The 23,760-nt window shown below is 36.4% G+C and overlaps 3 protein-coding genes across 4 annotated transcripts in view; 2 read left to right on the forward strand and 1 right to left on the reverse strand.

Annotated features, from left to right (window-relative positions):
* LOC120629355 (peroxidasin homolog pxn-2) overlaps nucleotides 1-10,194 on the forward strand; it is a 62,523-nt gene extending 52,329 nt beyond the window's left edge. The window contains exons 10-24 of the mRNA XM_039898281.1: nucleotides 51-176; nucleotides 426-578; nucleotides 1,162-1,337; nucleotides 2,184-2,319; nucleotides 2,694-2,965; nucleotides 3,429-3,602; nucleotides 3,691-3,867; nucleotides 4,739-4,942; nucleotides 5,285-5,527; nucleotides 5,892-6,076; nucleotides 6,324-6,592; nucleotides 7,192-7,341; nucleotides 7,762-7,908; nucleotides 8,516-8,672; nucleotides 9,032-10,194. Coding sequence (XP_039754215.1) covers nucleotides 51-176; nucleotides 426-578; nucleotides 1,162-1,337; nucleotides 2,184-2,319; nucleotides 2,694-2,965; nucleotides 3,429-3,602; nucleotides 3,691-3,867; nucleotides 4,739-4,942; nucleotides 5,285-5,527; nucleotides 5,892-6,076; nucleotides 6,324-6,592; nucleotides 7,192-7,341; nucleotides 7,762-7,908; nucleotides 8,516-8,672; nucleotides 9,032-9,217 — 2,755 coding nt within the window. The 3' untranslated portion in view covers nucleotides 9,218-10,194. The remainder of the gene's footprint in view (nucleotides 1-50; nucleotides 177-425; nucleotides 579-1,161; nucleotides 1,338-2,183; nucleotides 2,320-2,693; nucleotides 2,966-3,428; nucleotides 3,603-3,690; nucleotides 3,868-4,738; nucleotides 4,943-5,284; nucleotides 5,528-5,891; nucleotides 6,077-6,323; nucleotides 6,593-7,191; nucleotides 7,342-7,761; nucleotides 7,909-8,515; nucleotides 8,673-9,031) is intronic.
* A 1,931-nt stretch (nucleotides 10,195-12,125) lies between these two features.
* On the reverse strand, nucleotides 12,126-22,757 carry LOC120629141 (serine-threonine kinase receptor-associated protein). 2 transcript variants are annotated; one of them, XM_039897934.1, is made up of 8 exons: nucleotides 22,535-22,757; nucleotides 19,139-19,273; nucleotides 17,971-18,129; nucleotides 16,375-16,496; nucleotides 15,069-15,150; nucleotides 14,106-14,273; nucleotides 13,245-13,423; nucleotides 12,126-12,415 (listed from the first exon to the last, which is right to left on the reverse strand). In XM_039897934.1, exons 1-8 carry the CDS (start codon nucleotides 22,647-22,649, stop codon nucleotides 12,401-12,403), a joined length of 975 nt encoding a protein of 324 aa, XP_039753868.1. In that variant the 5' UTR covers nucleotides 22,650-22,757; the 3' UTR covers nucleotides 12,126-12,400. The 2 variants fall into 2 exon arrangements, with proteins under 2 accessions (XP_039753868.1, XP_039753867.1); XM_039897933.1 differs by having other exon boundaries at nucleotides 13,212-13,423; nucleotides 22,535-22,756.
* Nucleotides 22,758-23,248: 491 nt separating this feature from the next.
* On the forward strand, nucleotides 23,249-23,690 carry LOC120629142 (signal peptidase complex subunit 1). The gene has a single exon (XM_039897935.1). The coding sequence runs from the start codon at nucleotides 23,337-23,339 to the stop codon at nucleotides 23,613-23,615; it is 279 nt and encodes a 92-aa protein (XP_039753869.1). The 5' UTR covers nucleotides 23,249-23,336; the 3' UTR covers nucleotides 23,616-23,690.
* Nucleotides 23,691-23,760: the final 70 nt, after the last annotated feature.

A 23,760-nucleotide genomic window follows, 5' to 3' on the forward strand; every position in this document is an offset into this window, starting at 1 on the left:
AAACAATCAAAAATCTAGCCACGTGAGTTTAAATTCATATCAATTTTCAGAAATGCTGAAGACATTGAACTTATGGTTGCTGGCGCTATTGAGAAACCAGCTTCTGGTGCAGTAATTGGATCTACATTAGCATGCGTTATGGCAGTTCAATTCGCTAACTTGAAGAAGAGTGATAGGTAAGTGATTCTGAAACATTAAAGATTAAGCTGTTGTAATTAGATTTAAGCTGAATTGAAGCTGTAAGATTAGAGAAACGTGTTATAAGAATCTTAAAATGATACAATCATTAATAAACTTAGGAAACTCAAATTGATAAAATCATTAAAATCGTACCAACCAAAGCTAGTCATGAACTGAGTGTAATTGGCTTAATACTTTCGGGACAGCTTGGTTTTTAGATAACACTTAGTTTATTCTTGTTTTAGGTTCTGGTATGAAAATGACATTCCCCCATCATCATTCGCTCCTGAACAACTAGGAGCTATTAGAAAAGTATCCCTTGTTGGCATGCTGTGTGCTGCAGATGGAACTCTTGGCCGTATCCAACCAAAAGCATTTGTCAAGGAAGATCCGTACTTGTAAGTATTTTTACCGAGCGTAGATAAATACAATTTTCCTACTTGTTATTTATTTCAATATCATAATCATTTAACCATTTTGCCAACACATTATAAGGAGAGTAGCCAGGGACGAAACAAAACAGATATTTCATTCGGTGACTGTTGATAATACTAACGATTTTATTGCTTTTAGATTATGTATGGTACAAATCCATTGTTATTCTAAAAAAATTGAAAATCTTGTATCATCCATAGTTAAAACTTTACACACACTTGGTATAATAATTATCTTGAATCAACCTTCGATTAAATTACCCTTTTATTAGATTTCGGTTGGATTAAAAATATACCTGTCAGGTCATTGCTCTCACATGGTTTATATCGATAATTGTGCAGCCATCTTTTTACTGACATCTCCGCCTTTAGCTTTTTCTTCTTTTATATTGTTTTTAATACACACGGAGCACTATTACTTATTATAAAACCAATTACGTTTTATTTATTCATTTAGAATACACACATAATTGCAATAATACATAAACAAAAATCCCGCTGAACGTTAGTCCTTTATACTCATCGTAATTATTGCTTCTTCCTCGAGGAACGCAGCTCAACAGTGCTCACAGCATAGCAGCCTGGAGCTATCAGCTTGGCGCGACGAATCTGGCGCTAAGGCCGCCGAGCGTCTCTCTCAAGACATGCTTTCCGCTGCGATGCACAAAGCAAAGCAAGAAATGGCTGACAGGAAGAAACTTGAGTACATGTTGTGGGAAGCGCGTAAGAATATATAATATTTAATTAAAGGATAAACAATTATAGGAAACCAATGGGCATTTGAATATATCTGCGGTCAGGAAACTTACCGCACTACCATTCTTGGAACATAATGCGGTAAGTAGGTATCGAGGAAACAAGTCAGCTCGATTACAATCTGAAATAGGCATCAGCAGTATACCCAGCGTGTTCTTAATATTACGTGATCGCTAATGTTTCAGATAAATATCTACCATAATCTAGGTTATGTTATTTGAACTTGAACTTAAATAAGACTACTGTGTTACATAACTAATCGAATATCGCGATTCACTTTACTTTTGATTTGTTTGGTAACTTGCTAGCGAGTAGCTGGGTATTATTGTTAATTAATACAAAACGAGATAATTCATTATTATTCGGCCTAATGTGCCTTAGCGACAATGTGAATCAGTCGATTAAGATTGTGCAACAACGACCCAAGGCTGAATTAGGATATCACTTTCCTTTTCTAGTCTGATGTGTACGCTTAGCCATCTGTTATTATTACTAACTGGTTTCCAGAACGCACTTCTAACATTTCCTCTAACCTAACAAGTGATATGCGTTTTAAGAAAATTAAAATATCACTTGTTTCAACGGTAAAAGAAAACATCGTGAACCTGCATTCCTGAGAGTTCTCCATACTGTTACCTCTTCTCATTGAGGGAGGAGCCCCGTGTCCCGTAGTGGGCCGGTTGATATGATGACTGATTAAATAGTCGTTACTGTTAATCTACTCCCTGCATTATTATTAACAAGTTTACATGGTGATGATGACGTTAAAATTAATGGCCATATGGAATGTAAAGACCCAATCATGGTTTTCAGATGGAGGGGCCGATCCTAAGTCACCAGTAGGAACTGCGGCCTCATTCTCAAAGGCTAACAAGTACGCGCTGAAGCTTGCGAACACTTCACTGTTCTTTGAGTTCGCGACCAACGAACTACTCAATTCTGTTAATGGGTAAACGAAAATTTTAAATATTTTATAAACTTTAATTCATTTTGAAAAAAAAATTGACTTAAACTTTTTTTTCCTCAACAGTTCAAAAGTTACAGGTTACTACTCAACTATGTAATAAATCAAAAATAAAATTAACCATTGTCAATTTCGAACATTCATTCAACATTTCTGAAAGTCTTTAAAATATATTCTTCATAACATTATCTATGTAAATGGTATATGTCAGTAGATCAAATAAAGAAAATAGATATATTGAAATCAAGCCGATTTCAATAATTCTTTGGAAATCTATGTAATTTGATAACTTTCACATTTATTTCAATTAGGTTCTAAACTCAATAGTTGGTTGAACTAAATACGTTCTTGCTTTCCAGGCGTCGTCGTAAGCGTCAAATCTTCGGAGATTCCCTTGGTTTTGGTTCAGCAAACGACTTCGTGGACTCCTTACAATCTGTGGACGTCAGTAGTTTCCTGGGTCAGGACCAACTCGGCCCGATCATTGAACCACAATGCGATGACAGCGGTAGCTGCGATCCTGACAATCCATTCAGAACGTACACCGGCTTCTGTAACAATTTAAGAAATCCCAACTTGGGGAAGAGTTTGACGACCTTTGCGAGATTACTGCCACCCGTATATGAAGACGGTGAGAAAAAGACGAATTCTATGAAATTATTAAGCCTAGATTAGGTAACTGCTCAAGTGGAGGATTTTAGGATCTAAACTCAGAATTATGCCATGATTGTTAAACTGTTTTAATCACTTTTCCTTGGAACAGTGACAGCTTCTATCGGATCTGCATGCTGCACAGGCCTCGTCTTTATAGGAGCGAGTGCTTCAGAGCATGTTCTAATGCTGGTTGGTGGGCTTTACCCACAATTGTCACAATCAAGTGACCGGCACCAAATTTCATAACTCCGATGAGAATGAAATTTCTTTAGTAAAAAATACACAATAGCTTATATTATAACTTTTGGACCAACACGAACTAACGACCTCATGATCCATTGTTGAACATGCTAACCACTCGACAAACAAGGCGTATTCAATTGTAATAGAAATCTAGAATAATAAAAGTGTAGGTAAATTAGAAAATATCCTATTCCCAGGTGTAAGCCGGCCGCGAAGCAACTCCGTAACTGGAACTCCTCTACCGTCACCTCGTATAGTGTCGACAGTTATCCACCCGGACATCTCAAATCTGCACACTCGCTACACTTTGATGGTTATGCAGTTCGCGCAATTTCTCGATCACGAATTGACTATGACTCCAATTCATAAAGGTATACTATAACAACTTTAGCAGCAAATTTGGCAAAAGATTTTGGAAGTAAATTTACGTTTACATTATATTGTGTTTATTGTTGGTAGGTTTCCACGAATCCATTCCTGACTGTCGGTCATGTGACTCGCCGAGAACCGTGCACCCTGAGTGCAATCCATTCCCAGTACCTCGCGGGGACCACTATTACCCTGAAGTCAACATCACATCGGGTGAACGACTCTGCTTTCCATTTATGAGAAGTTTACCAGGACAACAGCAATTGGGTAAGAATCACTTGTAACGTGGTCATGCAACATGAAGTTTAAGTAACTCTAAAGCGTAGCAACCGGCGTCACCAACAGTGTCTCTTCAACAATATAAACATCGCAACATGGATGGTAATATTAGTTGGGATCATTAATTTCTGCACTCCAATCGGGAAGCGTAATTCCCGTATTCCCTATAATAATATTTACATATTTGCACCACTTACGTCTCTTCACTAAATTATTGGCCTGGAAGAGATCGCTATCTAGCGATAAGGCCGCAAAATTGTAGGCATTGTATTGCACTTGTTTTTTGCTGTTCTCTGGATTTTTCTGTGGTGTACAATAATAGTGGGCAGTCGGCAATGACCCTGTTTTCGGAGTCTTCGGCTGTGAGTTCGATTCCCACAACTGGAAAATATAAGTGTGTTTTTTTTGTATAGCTGTATATTATTAGCATTTATGTGTATTATTCATAAACATTCATAAGTTATCTCAGTACCCATCATAACACATGCTACGCAGTGGCGTGCATAGAGGGTATGCACAGGGTATGCAGATAATACAAAATGAAGAAATTCTCCAGTACGAGTTATAAAAACTTAAGGGTAGGCTTTTTATAACTCTTAAAATGCCTACCCCTAAGTTTTTTTTATGTTTTTTTTTAACTCGTACTGGAGATTTTCTCCATTTTATATCCTCTGCATACCCTGTGCATACCCTGTATGCACGCCACTGATGCTACGCTTACTTTGGGGCTAGATGGAGATGTACTGTCGTATATTTATTAGTGTTTTTATTATAGCGTAGTCATTTATTCTTACAAAAGTATTTACAGTTCTTTTACCACATCTGAAACGTATTAACAGTCGTATCGTGCCTATTTCAGGACCTCGTGAACAAGTTAACCAAAACACGGCATTTATCGACGCATCAGTCATCTACGGAGAAAATCCTTGCATCGTCCGCAAGTTGCGAGGTTTCAATGGACGCCTTAACGCTACCGCTAACCCTCTCAACGGCAGAGATCTGTTACCGCGCTCTGACAGCCATCCTGAGTGCAAGGCCGCTAGTGGATTCTGTTTTATTGCTGGTAATTTATGAAACTTTCTTAAAACTACGTGTTTATCTCAGGGCAGCGAGAAATTAGCTATCCCTTTTTCCTTTCCCTGGTTTCCTAGATTCTTCAGATCATTATACCTTATCTCTTTAATATTGGAAGTAACATAACAATGACTGACATATTTGTTATTTAATCATTTGCAAAAATTTTAACGAAAATCAATTTGAAATTTCTCTATAGTGATTTTGAGAATGATGTTTTTAACTCCAACCAGCCAAATAAATCGCCAGAGTACCTGTAGTATTTAAAGATTATTTTGAAATATTATGGATTAAAAATATGGGAAAATTACATCTTGTTTTTTATTTATAGGTGATGGCAGAGCATCAGAGCAACCTGGTCTAACGGCCATCCACACAATCTTCCTACGCGAGCACAACCGTGTGGTGGAAGGCTTACGAGGAGTCAATCCTCACTGGGACGCTGATCTATTGTTCGAGCACGCCCGTCGTATCGTCGCCGCGACATTGTCCCATGTCATCTACAATGAGTTCCTGCCCAGATTGCTTTCCTGGAACGCTGTAAATCTATACGGACTCAAACTGTTACCTTCTGGTAAGTACTTAACCAGTTTAACTTCCTCCTTTATACTCTATAAACTCCTTCCTTATACAAAAGCAGCGTTAGTCGCTTAATTATTCTTTAATCATGTAACTTAGCGTAGTCATCGGCCACGACCCTGATCGGTACTATGTGCCGGCTGATTAATCGATGTGGCCAAAATTTGTTTTCTTTATGAGCGTTATTATCATCATTTTTGCACTGCTCGTAAGAACAGGATTGTTTATTTTATTCGAAATATACTAAGGTATTTAACGCCAACCAGCCATCTGGTTAGGCCAGATTAAAGTGACGAGTTCCCTCTAAAGAGAGACTGAAATAATAAACATAGTGATCAAATTATATCAAATTTCTTCAGGTTACTACAAAGAATACTCGCCTACTTGCAACCCGGCTATCGTGACTGAATTCGCAGCTGCTGCCTTCAGATTTGGTCACTCGCTATTGAGGCCGCACTTACCTCGCCTATCGCCAAACTATCAACCTGTTGACCCACCTATCCTACTTAGAGACGGATTCTTCAGACCTGACATGTTCATGAACGTAAGTATTCCATACATTTCTATCAAGCTATTAAATGTGGTCTGATAAATCTTTTTTATTCTTTTGCGCAAAGAGTTGTTCAGTAATTAGGTAGATCAAGTACTTTTCCTAGTTATTTAAGATTTTCAAGTAATAAATCTGAATATAATTTAAAATTTTAGTAATAATAAAATAAAATTTTAGTATAAAAATTGTATACTTTAGTCACTATGCAGTAGTGTCAAATTAAACCTGACTTTTATTACAGCATCCACCAATGGTAGACGAGCTTGTCCGAGGCCTTTCATCCACACCCATGGAAACACTTGATCAATTCATCACTGGCGAAGTTACCAACCATCTTTTCGAAGATCGCAAAATCCCCTTCTCTGGCATCGATTTAGTAGCTCTTAACGTGCAAAGGGCGAGAGACCACGGTGTTCCGAGTTACAATAACTACAGAGCCCTTTGCAACCTAAAAAGAGCCACTACTTTCGATGACTTGGCTAGAGAAATACCCGATGAAGTTATTGCTAGGTAAGTAACTCACTAAACTTCTTCATTAAAGATCTCAACTCTTCAGATTCCTTGAGCTAGAGTTCGACGAATACTGATAATTAAAGCTAGTGGCAATTTGGCCAATTTAACTGTTTAATTAGGTTTTTCTAGGCCTTCTACAATTTTGTCCTTACCTCAGTCCCTCATCAATTAAGATCGCTGCTCCGACTGATTTCTTCCGTATTAGACGGGTGAATCGAGTGGTTATTAACATCCTTTTATTGGCTTAGTAATGCAACTCAATCTTTGAACGTGCTTAATTTTCGTCCTTTTCTTTACGTCGGTTTAATTTGTTCCTTGATAAGTGTGCACACACTTATCAAGGCAACAATGACAATGCAATATTTTGATGCAAATGCAATAAATAGATTTTAAACTATAGCCCTTCCTTCAATATTTCACTTGTGGGTTAGCTTTTCATTGCTGCCCGAGTTACTCCTGGCCTGTGACCTTAGATTTATGATCTAAATTAGATTGTTTTCAGGAAACAGATCGTCGATGTATCGAGCAATTAAGAAATATATATTTGGGTACTGGTACGCCATTTCTCTCCATTTCAAATTTTATATTTGTACTAGATTCAAGAGGATATACGCAACTGTGGACGACATCGATCTGTTCCCGGGCGGTATGAGCGAGCGACCACTACAAGGTGGTCTTGTTGGGCCAACTTTCGCATGCATCATCGCCATACAGTTCAGACAGCTTAGAAAATGTGACCGCTACTGGTAATATAATAAATAAAATAATAATCTTTATTTCTAAGATATAAATCTAGTATATAATATAAAATAATAATTACTACTAAACAAATACCTAATTAATATCTAATTTTTATTTGCGTCTCGAAGGACGCGCTACCAATATTTAAGTATAAGTCTAGATCCCAGAAAGTTGTTATTCAACTACGATTTATACAACTGCGGAAGTAGGTAAATAAGATACGTTAACTCTTTTAGTTTTTCGAAAGCCTTCAGTATTTCCGACCCGTCATGATTCTTCCATAAGGCGGGTTGGTCTTAAGTCTATTAGTATATTGATCCAAATATCAATTATGACAGGTATAGGTAATAATGGTCTAGAAAAGGTAAAAAATGTTTTGCGTGCTATACGTAAAACATTAATTTTTTATTATTTTTTCAATCCAGGTATGAAAACGACAATAGAGCGGCGAGATTCACGGAACAACAACTGTCGGAAATTCGTAAGACTACTCTGTCGAAGATTCTGTGCGACAACTTTGACGTGGCCAGTGATATCCAACGTGCCGCTTTTGATTTGCCTAGCAACTTCCTGTAAGTCTCCACCATTAACCTATACACCTGCTTCATCTCTGTTCAGTCAATAACTCTTATTTATAACATTAGTAGTACTAAAGCTTTCCGTGTCAAAGTTAATGCGGTGAAGTACGACCGGCATGCTTATTTCTGCCGCAGAGCAGCATTGATGCTATAAAAATAAAACGAGGTTGTTTATATTGGAACAGCTTACGGATAAACCAGCATAAACAAATCCCATCATCCAATTGTTCAATTTATCCGGCTCGAAGGCCCATACAGCAATGCATTTAGAAAATAAGCACAAAATGTGTCTCTGGGCTTCTAAATTGCAAGGTATTCGAGTAAAAATAGTAACTAATAAGTTTAGGAATTACACGTTTCTCAATTTTCTCTGATCTGGTCATGGCTAGCTACTACTTTACGAGTAACTTCAAAGACGTGCCGCCATTGATTCACCACTGTGACAAAATGCTGTCAAGGGTTAGACTTGTAGTAGTAAAAAAAATGTAGATAATCTACCCTCGAAAATTCTTAACTATGTGAAATCTATGTGAATTTTGATAAACTAACATATATCCTGCTTCTTAAGTGTGACCATTATACTACATACACTTACTTTCAGGAATCCACGTGTGCCATGCTCATCTCTGCCCAAAATAGACTTATCTGCGTGGCGTGAAAGTTCCACTCAGGGCTGCCTCATCGCCGCTCGTAACGTACCACTCGGAGACTCGGCGTTCCCCTCACCCTGTACTTCTTGCATATGTTCTGTTGAAGGGGTAAGTGCATACTCAATATGGCCATGTTAGCATGGCTGAACGTGTCTAGGAATCCTAAAAACGTTTGATTCCCTGGTCGTCTGTTAAGTGTTCAATTATTCTCTATAAAAAATCTGGGCAGCGGAGACGGGTGGTGGTGATGATGAACGAAAAGGTGAACGTTTTGTTCACTTTCTTGTCATTGCGAAGTTCTGAGGTAGTTTATCTCTTATTTATTCTCACGGAACGTATGCAACGCAAATGACAATATTAACTTAATTGATAATAACTTAGAAACAGAAATATTGAACACAAACCCCCTTCGAAAAAAATAATATATACAAAGTTTTTTAAACTAATAGTAATTTAAACGTTCACAGGCCCAATGCGCGTCCCTGCGCATAACAGACTGCGCGCAACTATGGCGCGAATGGCCGCGAGAGGCCGTATTGCGTGATGATGTGTGCACCGCTCAGTGCGGCGCTGCGCCTGCGCAACCGCGCGCACCCAGACGACAAAACATCAACTTCAAGTTCCCCGACCTCACACCCTTCATCGCTAAGTGAGGAACAGAGTAAGCGAGGTGAAAGATACCTTTCGTATCAATGATAGGTACGAGTGATAGACTAAAGAGTACAGTGCCCACTGCCGATATATTGATTTATTGATATACTCATATCGATCAAGAGAGACAAAACATTCGTATCCTACTAACTTATTTTAGTGTACAAAAGTTTTAAAATCTAGCTAAAGTCTCATCGACAAGTTAACAGTCAAATAATTTTATAAACGTGTGTTTTAATACAAATTGTCAACGAAAGTAAATGTTTTGAAAAATCCAAAAGGTTATAAGAACATACAATTCTTGCTTACTGATATTGTGATTAGGGCCCCTTGGCCCTAGTGAATGTTTTCAATTACCAAATCGAGCGGAAATATATTAACGACCTAATTTAATCGCTGAATGAATTATTTTTCGAAAAAACGTTATCCCGTAACGTTATAGGTGGGTCCGCTTTCCGGCATATTCTAGCCCACTTCGCTCGGTCTTGAGTATCTGATTTTTTTTCTCTATTGGCTCCCAGATCTCCATTCACGATGTCTAGCCAGCGCTTTCTTGGACACTTGTCTCAAATAAACTCTTGACAAGTATACATGTTTACACGATGGCAAACTTATATTAAACTTTTAATATCGTTAATCATCGTCATATTCAAATCGATTGTGCACGTCCTTATTCATTAAACTATCTACGTTAGTGATGCTCCATCTTATTCTGTATTCACTCATATGAAAATTAGGGCCCACGTTAGTTTGTCTCTCTTGTTTGAAAATATATGTGCTTGTGAATGGTGAAGAAAACAATCGTGAATATTCTTCTAGTGATGTGTTTATAATAAACCCAGTGATGTGAACGGTTTTAGCAAAAGATAAAAACATTACAAGTCCCCACATGTGTTGATACTTGGGTTTTGTATAATGTAATTCTACTTGTCAATGGTGCTATAGAAGCTGTTGAATCTTAAATGAAATTTATTTATTAATTTTTTAACATAAATAAATATACCTAAAAGAATATAATTAAAACATCATATCGTAAATATGAAATATAATTTTAAATAACCTAAAAAATGATTAGGTTATTTACTAGTATTAAAAGAAAATATTATGTATAATATAGCTATATTGATAATTTTATTTAAACTGTCAACTATGTTTTCTAACAAAATGTAATGTGTGAAATATTTAAAAAATACGCGATTCAGCGAAATTTTGTTAATCAACTTAGTCAAAGTTATAATTATACTCAACTATAAAAACCTCTTGATTCGGAATTATCAAATAGATTATTAAACATTATTTAAACATTTTTATACAAAATCATTATTTTCTATTACATTCAAATCGTGAGTAACTCACCACAATTTGTGACATAAGAATTTAGTTATTGCGAATTTTATAAGGGGATCAATAATTTGCATCCCCATACATTTAATATATTTCGTGCTCCGTTGGTTTGAATGCCGTAGAGAATCGAGATCCAAGTTGCACTTAATAACTGTCCTATACAATGCGCATTTATGGCCATCTTAAGCTTTAATTGAAGAAGATACAAAATAATTTAAGAGTACAATAATGCAGTATCAATTATTGTCCCACTGACCTACAGTTTTAATGTAGCAAGTTACCGAATTCAACACTATATGTTACCATTTTACGTACAACCAGATTAAGAATCAATGTATTTTTGTCATAAGTTTTGTCGATAAAATATAACTCACTGCCTAGTTACGTCCCTAGTAATAATTTTGTAAATTATTCTTGTAAAATATTGGCATAATAATTAATTATAATTAAGTAGTATTATTTTTTACTAACAGGTACCTAAGTTACTTTAGTAAATAAAATATAACGAATAGTCAGTTTTTTGAGTTTTATTTTTACTTAATGGAATACCATTAATCGAATCTGTATGATCCTTCGAAAAAAGACCAAAGTGCTTGAATGGAGACCCTGCCCCAGAAAACGCAACGTCATCATAATCATCTAGTTCATCAACGACCCATTACCAGCCCACTGCAGGGTACCGGTCTGCCACACATGACAAAGGTTTAGGTCGTAGTCCACAACGCTGGCTCAGAGCAGATTAGTAGATCCAGACTAATGAGAACATGCTAGAGAACTCTCAGGCATTCAGGTTTCCTCACGATGTTTTTCTTTACTGATATTTTAATTTCATAAAACCCAAAAACTTCTGTACCATAATATAATAATACTATGATAATTGGCAAGTATAGGAGAAAGGGCATTGATGAACAAGAATTGGTTACCCTAACCGCTGTGCCGAGAAAAATAAATTGTTAACCCTTTACTGTCTCAGTTTTGAACGCATTATATATTAACGATTTGAACGTATCATAATGCACCATATCATCAGCACAGCTATTATTAAAGCAAATGCCATAGACATGACATCAGACACCAGTACTTCTCAGCCCACCTATATAGGGTCCGGAGATTTTGACCCACCCTGACAAACAGCGCACATTTATGTGAGTTATAGGATCATTATAATACAAAAAATTCTTTATTTTTGGATGAAATCATTCCCATCTTTGAATTTTACATGCCCCACGACTGACGATAATTTGTTCCAATTTTAAAACTAAAATTATTAGTTATTTTGTAGGATTTTTTAACAAATAAATGCGTGATAGATTAATTTCTTTAATATTTACAAAAAAATCGACATTTATAAAATCGCTTTTACCAATGTTCTATAGTCTGTGGTCGCTTTTACCAATGTTCTATAATACAGTTGTCAAATGATATTATCTGTATTATATTTTACCGAAACAAAATGAGAAACTTTACGGGAGTGACACTGACAAAATAATTATCACCCTTAATTAAAAAGAACATAGTTTAGTTATTTGTAGTACTTACTATAAAGGCTGAATCAAAATCAACATGTTAGTATATTTACAAATTTATTTTGTTCCATAAAATTATCAAGTCTATTCAGTTTCTTTTTACAATAAATAGGTACATTAGATTTCATTTTGAGTATAAAAAAAGTGTTGCGGTAAAAAATAAACAACACAAACACTGGACATAATGTAAAAAGTCTCGATATTTATTCGTCCCGCACACAACGTGTTGTATGTACATCAAACGACTTGGTGACTGCTATCTTCACGACGATTCGTGGTATCACCACCAAGCGATCGATTTTGATTGCACATTATCTACTCCTCATCACTCTGAAACAATCAAATAAATTGCATGAACGATACAAAAGAAAACTTTCATTATTCAGCTGTTGCTCTTAGTTTTGTGGGGGTATTTTGATATAGTATAATAATAAAAATTATTTATAGCTCCATAAAAATAATATTTAGCAGGTATGTTAAGTACCTCTGATGGCGGTAGAAATAGAAAACACTTTATATGGGATTCTCCTTGGACAAAGGCCCATTAGTGTTAAGCTACTCACAGGTAGATCATGAGCAGATAATTTTATATTTATTACCTCCTTGAAGACAGTGGCCATACAGCCCCCCCCCCCCCCTCCACGATTGCCAGCCGAGGACTAAGAACTCCATCATCTGCTGCCATTATGTTAAGCTAGCGGGAAAGTTGACGACTACCTGCACATGCATGAATACATCACTACAGTCCATACACCCACCCTGTCACCACCAAACAATAACAAGACTCCATCTTGTGCTGTTGTCATGTCAAGCTACAAACAGGTCAGTTAACGGCTACCTCCTTGAAGGCTCAGGCGATTGGCCAGCGTGCATTACTACGTCACTACAGTACATGCACCCAACCTGTCACCACCAGCCAAAGAATAAGACTCCCATCTCCTGCTGCCGACACGTTAAGCTGCTCACTGGTAGGTCATGGAACGATCAGTTGGCAGCTAAATCCTCGATTCCGCAGATGATGAGCCAGCGTGCATAACTACGTAAATACATTCCATGCACCCAACCTGTCACCACCAGCCAAAGACTAGACTCCCATCTCCTGCTGCCGACGCGTTTATCTACTCACGGGTAGGTCATGGGTGGGTCAGTTGGCGGCTACCTCCTTGAAGCCGTTGGCCATTGGCTGATGTTCGTTGCTGCGCCGCCAGAGTCCGTACACCCGCCCTGGAACCGCCTGCCACAGTCGCACGGTCCCGTCCTCGGAGCTAGTCGCGTACAGTTCGCCGTCGGGCGACCATCGCACGCAGTGGACGGGCCCGAAGTGTCCTTTATTACATTCTGGAAGTAAAAGAACCGGTATTAAAGGTTTCCAATTTTGCACGTTCAGGTAAGAATTTTATTTTTATTTCAAAGGACATTGAATATTCTGGCTTACCGCTTTTCAGAGCGAATTTGGATTCGGCCATTTTACCCCCTATTTTAGGCACACGACACACACAATGTAATTGACAGTAATCTGAATAGCACTGACTGTGTGCGAGGCGGATTGCAGTATTGATACAAGTACAATAACATTGCCGGCCTATTCTGTTTATGGGTGGATATTAAACTAGTTAGAAACAATAAATAGTAAGGTAACTTAGTTGCACACCGAGATACGGTGCCAATGAAGTTATCACGGTTTGCTACTGATATTACAGAATACAAAGGAAGGATTGACAGCTGTTCGATGGCAACTGTTCGATGGCAACTTTCCAAAGTCTAACTTGAAATTACGGCCACCGAGATAGGTACAATAGCAATAAGACTGCCTCTGCATACCAATGTTTGGGAAAATTGTTGCTGTTTTTTTTAAATTTGTGTACAATAAAGTATATCTATCTGAGTAATACCCGTTTTCTCTAAACCTAGAAAACGCCTAAATCAAATTCCAAATAAAAAATTTAAAAAAAACGTTTTACCGAATCATGGGTGATAAAAATTGGACATAATTTAACTAAACTAAGTAAAACTTTCTTACCGAGTTCAGTGCCAGTGTTGTAATCAAATTTGTACACTTTGAGGTCCTCGCCGCCGCAGATGAAGGTAGCTCGACTGGGCGCGAGGGAGGCGGAGTAACATTTGGTAGGCACGGGGAATTCCCGCATCTTGCGCATAGTATCCGAGGAATAGAATGATACGTTTGTACCTGGAAATAAGGGTGTAACTTAAAGTCTATTAACTTTTGCCCGCGACTACTATTTATTTTCCCAAGATAAAATGTATCCTATGGCCTTCTTCAGGATGCCGATAAGTTAATCCCTCAAGCCACTAACAAATGCTATTTTTCTCATTGTAGATGCAAGTTAAATGTGTGCCAAATTTTATCAATATTGGTTTAATAGTTCTAAAATTCAGACCATTCGGACCTTTTGCTGACATATCAATTAGTGACCCCATTTGAACTCAATTGTAAACACAGCTGATGTTATGGTTGTCACTGCGTATTTTTTGTGATAAGTTAGATCAGTTATTTCTCTACAAGTAATGATCTCAAGAAAAAAGTTCTGGAACAACATTTGGCTTCGTAAACTAAAAGTTATAATGAAAGTCAAATATTTCTTTATTTAAATGGACCCAAAGATGCCGCTTGTGATGCGTACATTACATCAATATGTGTACAAGGTAGTGAGATGATGGCGATAAGTACACTCTTAAACTTATAACCAAATCTACAGGGGCTACCTAAATAACCATATATTATTATAGTATTAATATGTAGTTATGTATGGTCAGTATGTATTTTTTATTTAATATGCACAACCTGCAGTATGTTATCCTTTAGTTTTCCTTATCCTAAGGTTGCCTGGAAGAGATAGCTACAAAGCGATAAGGCCTTTTGTATACTTGTTCTGTCTGTGTTTTTTTTATTGTTCTTCTGTATTTTTATTTGTGTGCAAATAAAGAGTATAAATAAATATTAATAGTTCAATATATCACTTACCATGGGCTACAGTCAACACTGCTCCGTCCCTGGACAGTTCTAAACTATTTGGGATTTGATTGAATTCTACTTTCTGGACTTCCTGAAATAAATAAATGAAACGAAATTTTATAATTATGTATGGTAAAAGAATATGTGTAAACGGTACGGTATATAGCAAGTCAGATCGGTCACCCGAGTAAGGTACGAAGACTTGGTACTAATAAATAATGCAGCACTGCTTTACTTGCGCGCCGGTACTCTCAATGAGTACCGTAATAAGAAATAGACTCGCTATATACTCGTTGCTCATTATAGAAATTCTATCGGACCATTTACAATAAAACAGAGTTATTTTAATAATAATGAATCTCCACTTATTTATTGCAATGTTATTTTATTATGTCTCCCTCATGAAATGTAGGTTTAACATAACACTTTAAGACGATGTTTTCAGTGAGTTTAGTGATCTTTGGTGATAGGGAATGGAACTCCTAACGGACAGTAGCTAAGCAATAAATGCAATAGGTTATTGTGAATTATATACCAATTGTTATTAGAATTAGTACTAACACAATCAAGTCGAGAGTGGATTTTTTATAAATCATCAACTTTGTAATGTCAACAAATCAAGTCCACTGCAGTATGTAGGTCTTTGTATTGTGTTCCTAATATCACGTTCCTAAATCTGTGTCCAAGGCAGTGAAATTTTTTTGTGGTTTTATGTGTATTACATTCATAAAAGTATTCATCAGCTATCTACTTTTGGGTAGCTTGTGGTACCACAAGCTACCCAAAAGATATCAGATCAGATCATCAAAGATCAGATCATCACAGATCATCAACTTTGTAATGTCAACAAATCAAGTCCACTGCAGTATGTAGGTCTTTGTATTGTGTTCCTAATATCACGTTCCTAAATCTGTGTCCAAGGCAGTGAAATTTTTTTGTGGTTTTATGTGTATTACATTCATAAAAGTATTCATCAGCTATCTACTTTTGGGTAGCTTGTGGTACCACAAGCTACCCAAAAGTAGATTCTCCTGCTTTTCGCGGAGTATAGCAAATTAAGCTTAATTTTGATAATACCACAAGCTACGCTTACATTGTGACTAGATGGCGATGTGTATATTGTCGTTATCGGTGTTAATTTTAAAAAAAAAGATGGAAACTGATTTTTTTCCGACTAGATGACGCTAACTGATTAAAAATGCGTTTAAGAGTTTCTGCATCAGCGGACAGGATATATATAGGCCGAGAGATGGGGTTATAAACCCCGCCGGGCTATTTAAAAAAATACGTAAATGTTCTATTGAATAGATCTCACCTGACCACTCGAGCGATCCCAAACGCGCATAGTGAGATCATCGCTGACGCTGACGATTCGTGAATTGTGCAGGAACACAGCGTGCCTTATACTGTTTGTGTGTGCGGCGAACTTGTCCACAGCTGTCAACATTTATTAGCCTCTGAGTGGAAGTATTCCGTCAGATAAAGCTGATGGCACACCTGATGATACGTGGAAGGTCGTTGTCTATAAACACAGCAACACTTCACGACGCATGCAAGGAACGCGTAGTACAATTTGCCGCCACGTGTCCCATCAACCTAATTCGTAGGTTTCAAGCCCCATGTGCCCGTATTAACACAGTATGACCGTAATAAAGCTCGTTTAACATTCAGGCCGTTTTTGATCGCGTATTTTTAGTATCTTCTATTATTTGCCGATAATTAATTATATTGGTTGCATAACGTCGGAATAGTTAAACGGTACTTTTTAACTCTTATATTTGAAAGGTGCTGTCAGTTGGTAAGGAAATACTGCATATCTATGCCGACGACGTCAGTTTGTTAATACACTAGATTCCATTTCAGCAAATCAAAAGAGGCCCAAATACTATTATAATCCTCGTTTTTACAAAGAGGTAATAATAAAAAATAATAAACAAAAAATGTTACGAATTGGGATTCGGCCATAAAGAATTCTTATGCCCGTTTTCAATACAACGCCTTATTCGAATGCCTAATGAATTAGGCGATGTCTATAGGAAATAAACGTTTCACCAACTCTTAGGTGATAACTACTGGTCAAAGGTAGATGTATGCCTAGGAATATCCTTAGATTAGGCGTTACTTAATCAGGCATTCCCTTGTTCCCTCTGTCTGCCTCTTAAGAGAGAGGAAGCCTGTGTGCAGAAGTGAGACGTTTGCAGGTTGTGGAAGATGTCGATGCATGTATAGTAGATATAATAATAAACTACCTTGTATAGTTTTAGGGCCTTTATATTAATGTAGCATAACAGTGTTTTGTCACACTTTGAATGGATACCCCTATCAAATTCCAGAGCGTGAAAATTACTGCAATATCTTGTTTATTTGTAGGTTTTTTAACATTGGGCTTTGCTTAGTGCTTCCAATATCTAGCCTTTATTTGGTATTCAGGTATATAATGACCTACCGGATACCCGGCGTGTGCTACTACGCAAATAAAAAGAAATACAATTTCCAAATTCTCTGCAATCGAGGAATCGTTTCCGCATATTAAACTCTATACTGTCAAAGTAAAATGTGCCTGATTTTACTTGTTTTAGAGTCGCAAATCTTGTACTTCTCATTTTACAAACGCACTGCCAAAGTACACGCTGAGGGATAGATGCAAATTTGAGCTTTAAAACAGTCTGAATAGCATCCAATAATCCATTTTACTCTGATGTTCAAGTATTTCGATACTCGAAAACGACTCCTCGATTGCGAGCGAGCAAATCATGTACTTAGTGTTCTGATGAGTGAAATGCAATAGGTATTTACTTTTCTATGAATGAAACCCGTTTGGGAGCCATCGGTTGGATGGTTTCAAAGTGTACAACGGATATAGGAAGAAACAATGTTTTTGTTTTATGAAAAAAAAAAAAAAAATACTCACGTCCCGCGTCTGGTTTGTTTAAATCAAAAACTCTTATAACTTTTTCGTTGCTAGCCGTGAGCAGCAGAGTATCTTCGGAGTTGAAGTTGACACTTTTGACTATGTGTTCGTGATCGAACGTGTGCACAACTTCGCCAAACCGTGCGTCCCATAATTTGGCTGAAAATGAAAAAGAATATTGAGCCTGATCACAGCAGTAAATATAATTGTAAAAGTAACCTCTTTACAATATTATCCGCGTTTTTCGTCCGCGTTTATTACGGATTTTCACAAACCCTGGGCCAAAAAGTAGCCTATCCGGCCTTTTAACTAACTCTATGCCAAAAATCAAGTCGATTTTTTGCTTTAGGCCGTGGAAAGACAAACAAAAAACAAATAAATAAAATACTGTCGCGTTTATAATTTTAGTAGGGCTGACAAAGGGTAGCTCAGTTTTTACCTATGGATGTAATAGGTACCTTGAGCTAATATGACATTGAAATTTAAATATGTTTTTCAAATGTACTTCTGTATCTTGATTAAAAAAAAAAAACATGTTTGAATTTATTCCTTTTTTACGGATAGAATAAATTTCCAAAACCTCCATCAAAAATAAATAATAAATATAAAAATTAGAAGATCCGAAGAATAACCAAAGTTAACGAGTTGCGAAGTTTAAATTGTGGATGAATCCATGTTACCTATGCAGTGACATAGCCGCGGCTCGCGTCAGCAGTTGACCGTCGATATGATTTTGATGCGACGGTGCTTCAAAACTACCCACTTACAATTTACAATTTATTTATTGTGCGCTCGAAGATGCAATTTTATATAATTACCCTCTTTTTGTAAATTAGCCTGTAAGTTCCTTTTAAGTGGAAATTCCTTTATGGAACAATAAATATCTTAAACCAGAAATGGTAAAGAGCTTCGTTGCAAGAATCGCTAGCTCCCGCGCTCGCACCAGTCCCCCGGTGACGCCGTAGCAATCTCAGGCAAGTGTCCATCCGCAAAAGAAAAAGAAAGAATCGATGGATCCTGGGATACTTGAATGAAAACCCCATCTCGAAATATGCAACGACTAGTTGAAGATAGCGTGGACGCGCCTTAGGTGGCATGTTACAATTGCTCGCCGATAAACTAATTAAAGGTAACAAAAAGCCGCATTTCTTAGTTTTTCCTTAGTTACCTGTGAAGTCTGCTGCCCCACTGGCTGCTAAGTTTGCGTTTTGTGTTAAAGCTACACCCCATACAGCACCTTTGTGACCTTCAAAAGTTCCAATCCAGTCTCCAGTTTCACCTTGTCGCAACATGGGTTTACCATCTATAAAGAAGAAATAGAGAACAATTAAATCTTACTACTTTTCTTTAGCCTAGTGTTGCCCACTAGGCTAAAGAAAAGCCTCCCTTTAAGGGGCACCGAGTTCAATCCCCGGCACGCACCTCTAATCTTCATAACTTTTCCTAGCATACGCGCCACAAGATTTATGTGTGTATAATGTTATAATGCTATAATGTTTGACGGCCGATTGGCGCAGTTTGCAGCAAACCTGCTTTCTGAGTCCAGGGCCGTGGGTTAGATTCCCACAACTGGAAAATGTTTGCGTGATGAGCATGAATGTCTGGGTGTTTATATGTATATTCTTAGTATTTAAGTCTTTTTTCATAAAAATATTCATCTGTCGTCTTAGTACCCATAACACAAGCTACGCTTACTTTGGGGCTAGATGGCGGTGTGTGTATTGTCGTAGTATATTTATTTATTTATTTATTTAATGTTCTGAAAGACGTGCTATTAACTGACCCACGCTTGGTATTGAATTGGTAATGACGATGACTATTTTGGTTAATTATATGAAATTTGTGCATCACTGCGATATCAGTTGCGCCCAAGTGTACGTTTTCATGTAAACAGACGCTTTCATCTGACATTTTATATGGTCAGCTAAACTTAATTTTTTTAACAAGTTAGGCCTTCACTGCAATCTCACCTAATTTAAATGATATAGTCTACGATGCATTTTTACACCGCTGCCGAAAAGCTAAATCGTTGGCGCTACGGCTACAGCAGAACGTTCTACTAGACCAAACAAGAGACTCAGAGATATAATCCCCAAAATCTTCCTGCCTGAGATCAAACCCTGGAACTCCCTTCCAACTATTCCCTTCCAGCTATTCCTATCCAGCGCTCACTATTGCGACAGCGAAGTCGACAAAGTCCAAAAAAATTTGGACGTTTGTTAGCTCGTATTTTAAAATTTCCAATTTGGAAACTAAACCCTTATAACAAAGTAGTACAATGCTGAAGATGAATTGCTAACTTGGAAGAAGTGTGGCAGTTTAATAAACTACTAGTTTCTACGCGACATTATAGCGGAACTATAAATCGCTTGGCGATGCCCTTTTGCTGATAGTTTGGTAACTGGAACGGTGAAAAATGATGATTCTAGTAACTGTATATGCTCTAAAACTATACATAAGTCAGTACACAACGGAGAATACAATAGATCTAAGTTTATCAATAAACGCAAATAATGCAACAGAAGCAAAGTTTAGTATCAGCAATATATATTGATCTACTAATATCCAGTGTGTTGAAAGATTGCTGCCAAATACCTGTTTCATCTAGAATATTTATTATTATTTACATTATTTACTCCATCCCCACATACTCACAATGCCATGTCAGTATAAGTAACATGATAATATTATTCATTATGTATAGGCAGTGACTTTGACATAGTGAAGGCAATTGGTTACTTTGCAAGGTTATCATGAATAATGGGAACAAGAAATATATGTGTTGAATCAACACACTGATTATATTGTGCATAAATATGTATTTAATGCTATTGGTAAACTTGTTTTTAACATAATTAACAGAAAAATTGTAGTTTTAAGAATACACAGGCCTGTAATTAAGTTGATGATGAACATGGCTAGGATTGGACAAAACTTTGACGTTCAGACAGATAAGGGGCATGCAAATCAGTATTTAATATTAGTTATTATCACAAAACTAATGCAAGTTGGTGATGTCTAAAGATTTGGATGGAAATTTAGTATGTATAACAATATAATATTATAGTGTGTTCAATGTTCATCCAGTTTCATACAAATACTTATTAATTAAAGTCTTTATATCAAGGAACTTTAAAGTAGGCTGTACTTTACAGTTTCTATAGAAATATTAAATCTTTTTTTTTCTGTCCCCATCCTTGTTCAGAATCCAGACTCTACAAGTCTAAAATAAAGTACCTATTTAAAAAACTTAACTTAACTTAATGATAAATATATTATTTTATTGAAAAGAATTTTTGCTTCTATGATGCTGAAAATATCAATCAGCCTAAAATAGTGGAAATCGTTTGAACATAGAAGCTTTTATTAATTTTCTTTATGAAGTGATAGGCTTGCATCATGAAAGCAATAATGAGATCTAGGTTGGGTTTGCTTGCCTAAAAAATGTATTTTCACTTTCATCTAGAAAAAGCTTTACATGCACATAGATGATGAAAAGACATACAGTATTCCACAAAGTATTATGTTATTATTCTTCAAGGTAAAAATATTGATTTATTATTATATTAAATTTGAAAATAGATTCAGAAAAAAAGAATATTCCAAAATATAATAATTTATAATTTATTGTCTAAAAGAAATGGTAATATTAAAATCATATGTATCAAGTTAATGGAAGAGAATTTAACATCCCTTAATATTTTCATGGAGTGGTATAGCATTCATACCACCAATAGTATAACTATTTCTATCTAATCAGCAATATCAAAAAGCTTATAATATTTAATACCTTTGTGGTGGCTTTTAATAAGGTTTACACTCTCTAATAACTTGTGACCTATATTATAATAACTCAATAATAAAACATGAAACAATTACCCTCTTCTTATTGAAAAGAAGAAACTGTTATTTTATCTTTGATATAGGTAATTACTGCCCTTGCATAATTTATATTAGTTAACATAGATAATAAAGGAGGAAGGGCAATGATTGCAGGAAATAATAAACCTATAATTGCACAGTTACAAAAATGGTAAAAGGTTTTCCTTGTAAGGAACAATGAAAGTAGCCAATGTTTACTTCACATTGTATGAGGTAAACATTAATGTCAAGTACTGTTACACCTTGAGGTAGCACAAGGTGACCCAGACTATATGAGTGAAATGTCATCAAGCTGCACAGGAAACAAATAAACGTGATACTAGAACAATTATTTAGCATTTACAGTAAGTAATGGAACATGGGACTAAAGAAATAATACAAATGTATAAACTGTCAACCAAGGTAAACAGGCTCGAGGAAATAAACACACCAAAGGAACTTCAAGGCACTTCCTACATGTCCGGAAAGAGAAGGTCATTAAATCCGTAAACTGACCGAGCTTAGCGATTTACTAAAATAAGAAAAGTGAAGGCCTTTCGAATATTCCTTGGCACCTAACATCTGTCATGTAAAACACAAACAATTACGCCCAAAATCACTTGAAAGACTTCCACAAAGAAGTGGGTCAAGGCAAAAGGGCACCCCGGTGAGAGAGGAGTAATGAGTTAATACTAAAACTTACCTTTGCAGGCCGAAATCAAAAAGTATCCATCCTTAGTAACGTCACTAAAGTCCAAGTGCACTACTGGTCGAGTATGGCCACCACATGTTAGAGGAACTTGTTTGAAGGCTGACATTTTATAATATAATTTAAAATTTGTTGTACTTTTAAAAAAAACAAAACTAGTTACTGTTAAAAATTAACCTAATGAGTCTGATCGTTCTGAATGTTGACAATCGACTGACGGAAAAGTTATGCATCAAAGTGTTGCTAGAAAGAATCCAAAACTCCTAATTTACAACTTGCTTACATTTTATGATTTTAATTTTTATACCGCTTCACGATTTTCCAATCTCCAGACTAAACCCAGTTGGGATCCCCACCATCCGTATATTTCTAATAAATGATGTCTATATGATATGCTAGCGTAAACGTTACGATAATAATCAGTCACAGCTCGTTATTATCTTTATTTAACCCAGTAAGTAATAATGTAAGGATTATCGCTTTATTTTAAGTACCTACCTAGTTACTACTTTTCGTAAAATGGGCTTGATGTTAGAAAAGTTTGCGGTGGTGACTACTGAATCATAATTTTAGCAAACTCATTAGTTTAACCGTAATTTATATTCTCATGGATATCTGATTCTTTTCTTAAGGTTGGTAGCTACAGGATTTACAATCTATTAAAATTTATCTAATCTGTGAATTACATAGTATTATTGACGTGTCTCTCTTAGTTGTCAACGTGTTGTCAAGTGTCATTCGATCATAAAACTTTTACCAAAACACGAAAATACTTTTAAATTAAATTCGCATAAATATGGATTTCTTTACCTCCATTCCAACTCACATTGACTACGTCGGACAAGCAAAAGCCGAGAAATTGTACAAAGCAATTATTACATTATTTAGCATCGTAGGGTTCATTTGGGGCTACATCGTGCAGCAGTTTTCCCAGTCTGTTTACATTTTGGGAGCTGGATTTATACTGGCTGCTATCTTAACCTTACCACCGTGGCCGATGTATCGGAGAAATCCACTTAACTGGCAAAATCCAAAAAATTCAGAAGAGAAGTCATCAGGCAAAAAGAAGAAATAAATAATACTTTTATGACGTGGCGGTATCTCCTAAGCCTAGTAATGGTGTTCAAAATAAAAAGATTTTAAGGTAAAATTGTTTTATTTATGGAATTAATAACCTATACTTTAAAAGATTACAATCCTTTACATACTATACTATTCAA

Source organism: Pararge aegeria, chromosome 14 (assembly GCF_905163445.1).
Source record: "Pararge aegeria chromosome 14, ilParAegt1.1, whole genome shotgun sequence".
Classification (NCBI taxonomy): Eukaryota; Metazoa; Arthropoda; class Insecta; order Lepidoptera; family Nymphalidae; genus Pararge; species Pararge aegeria.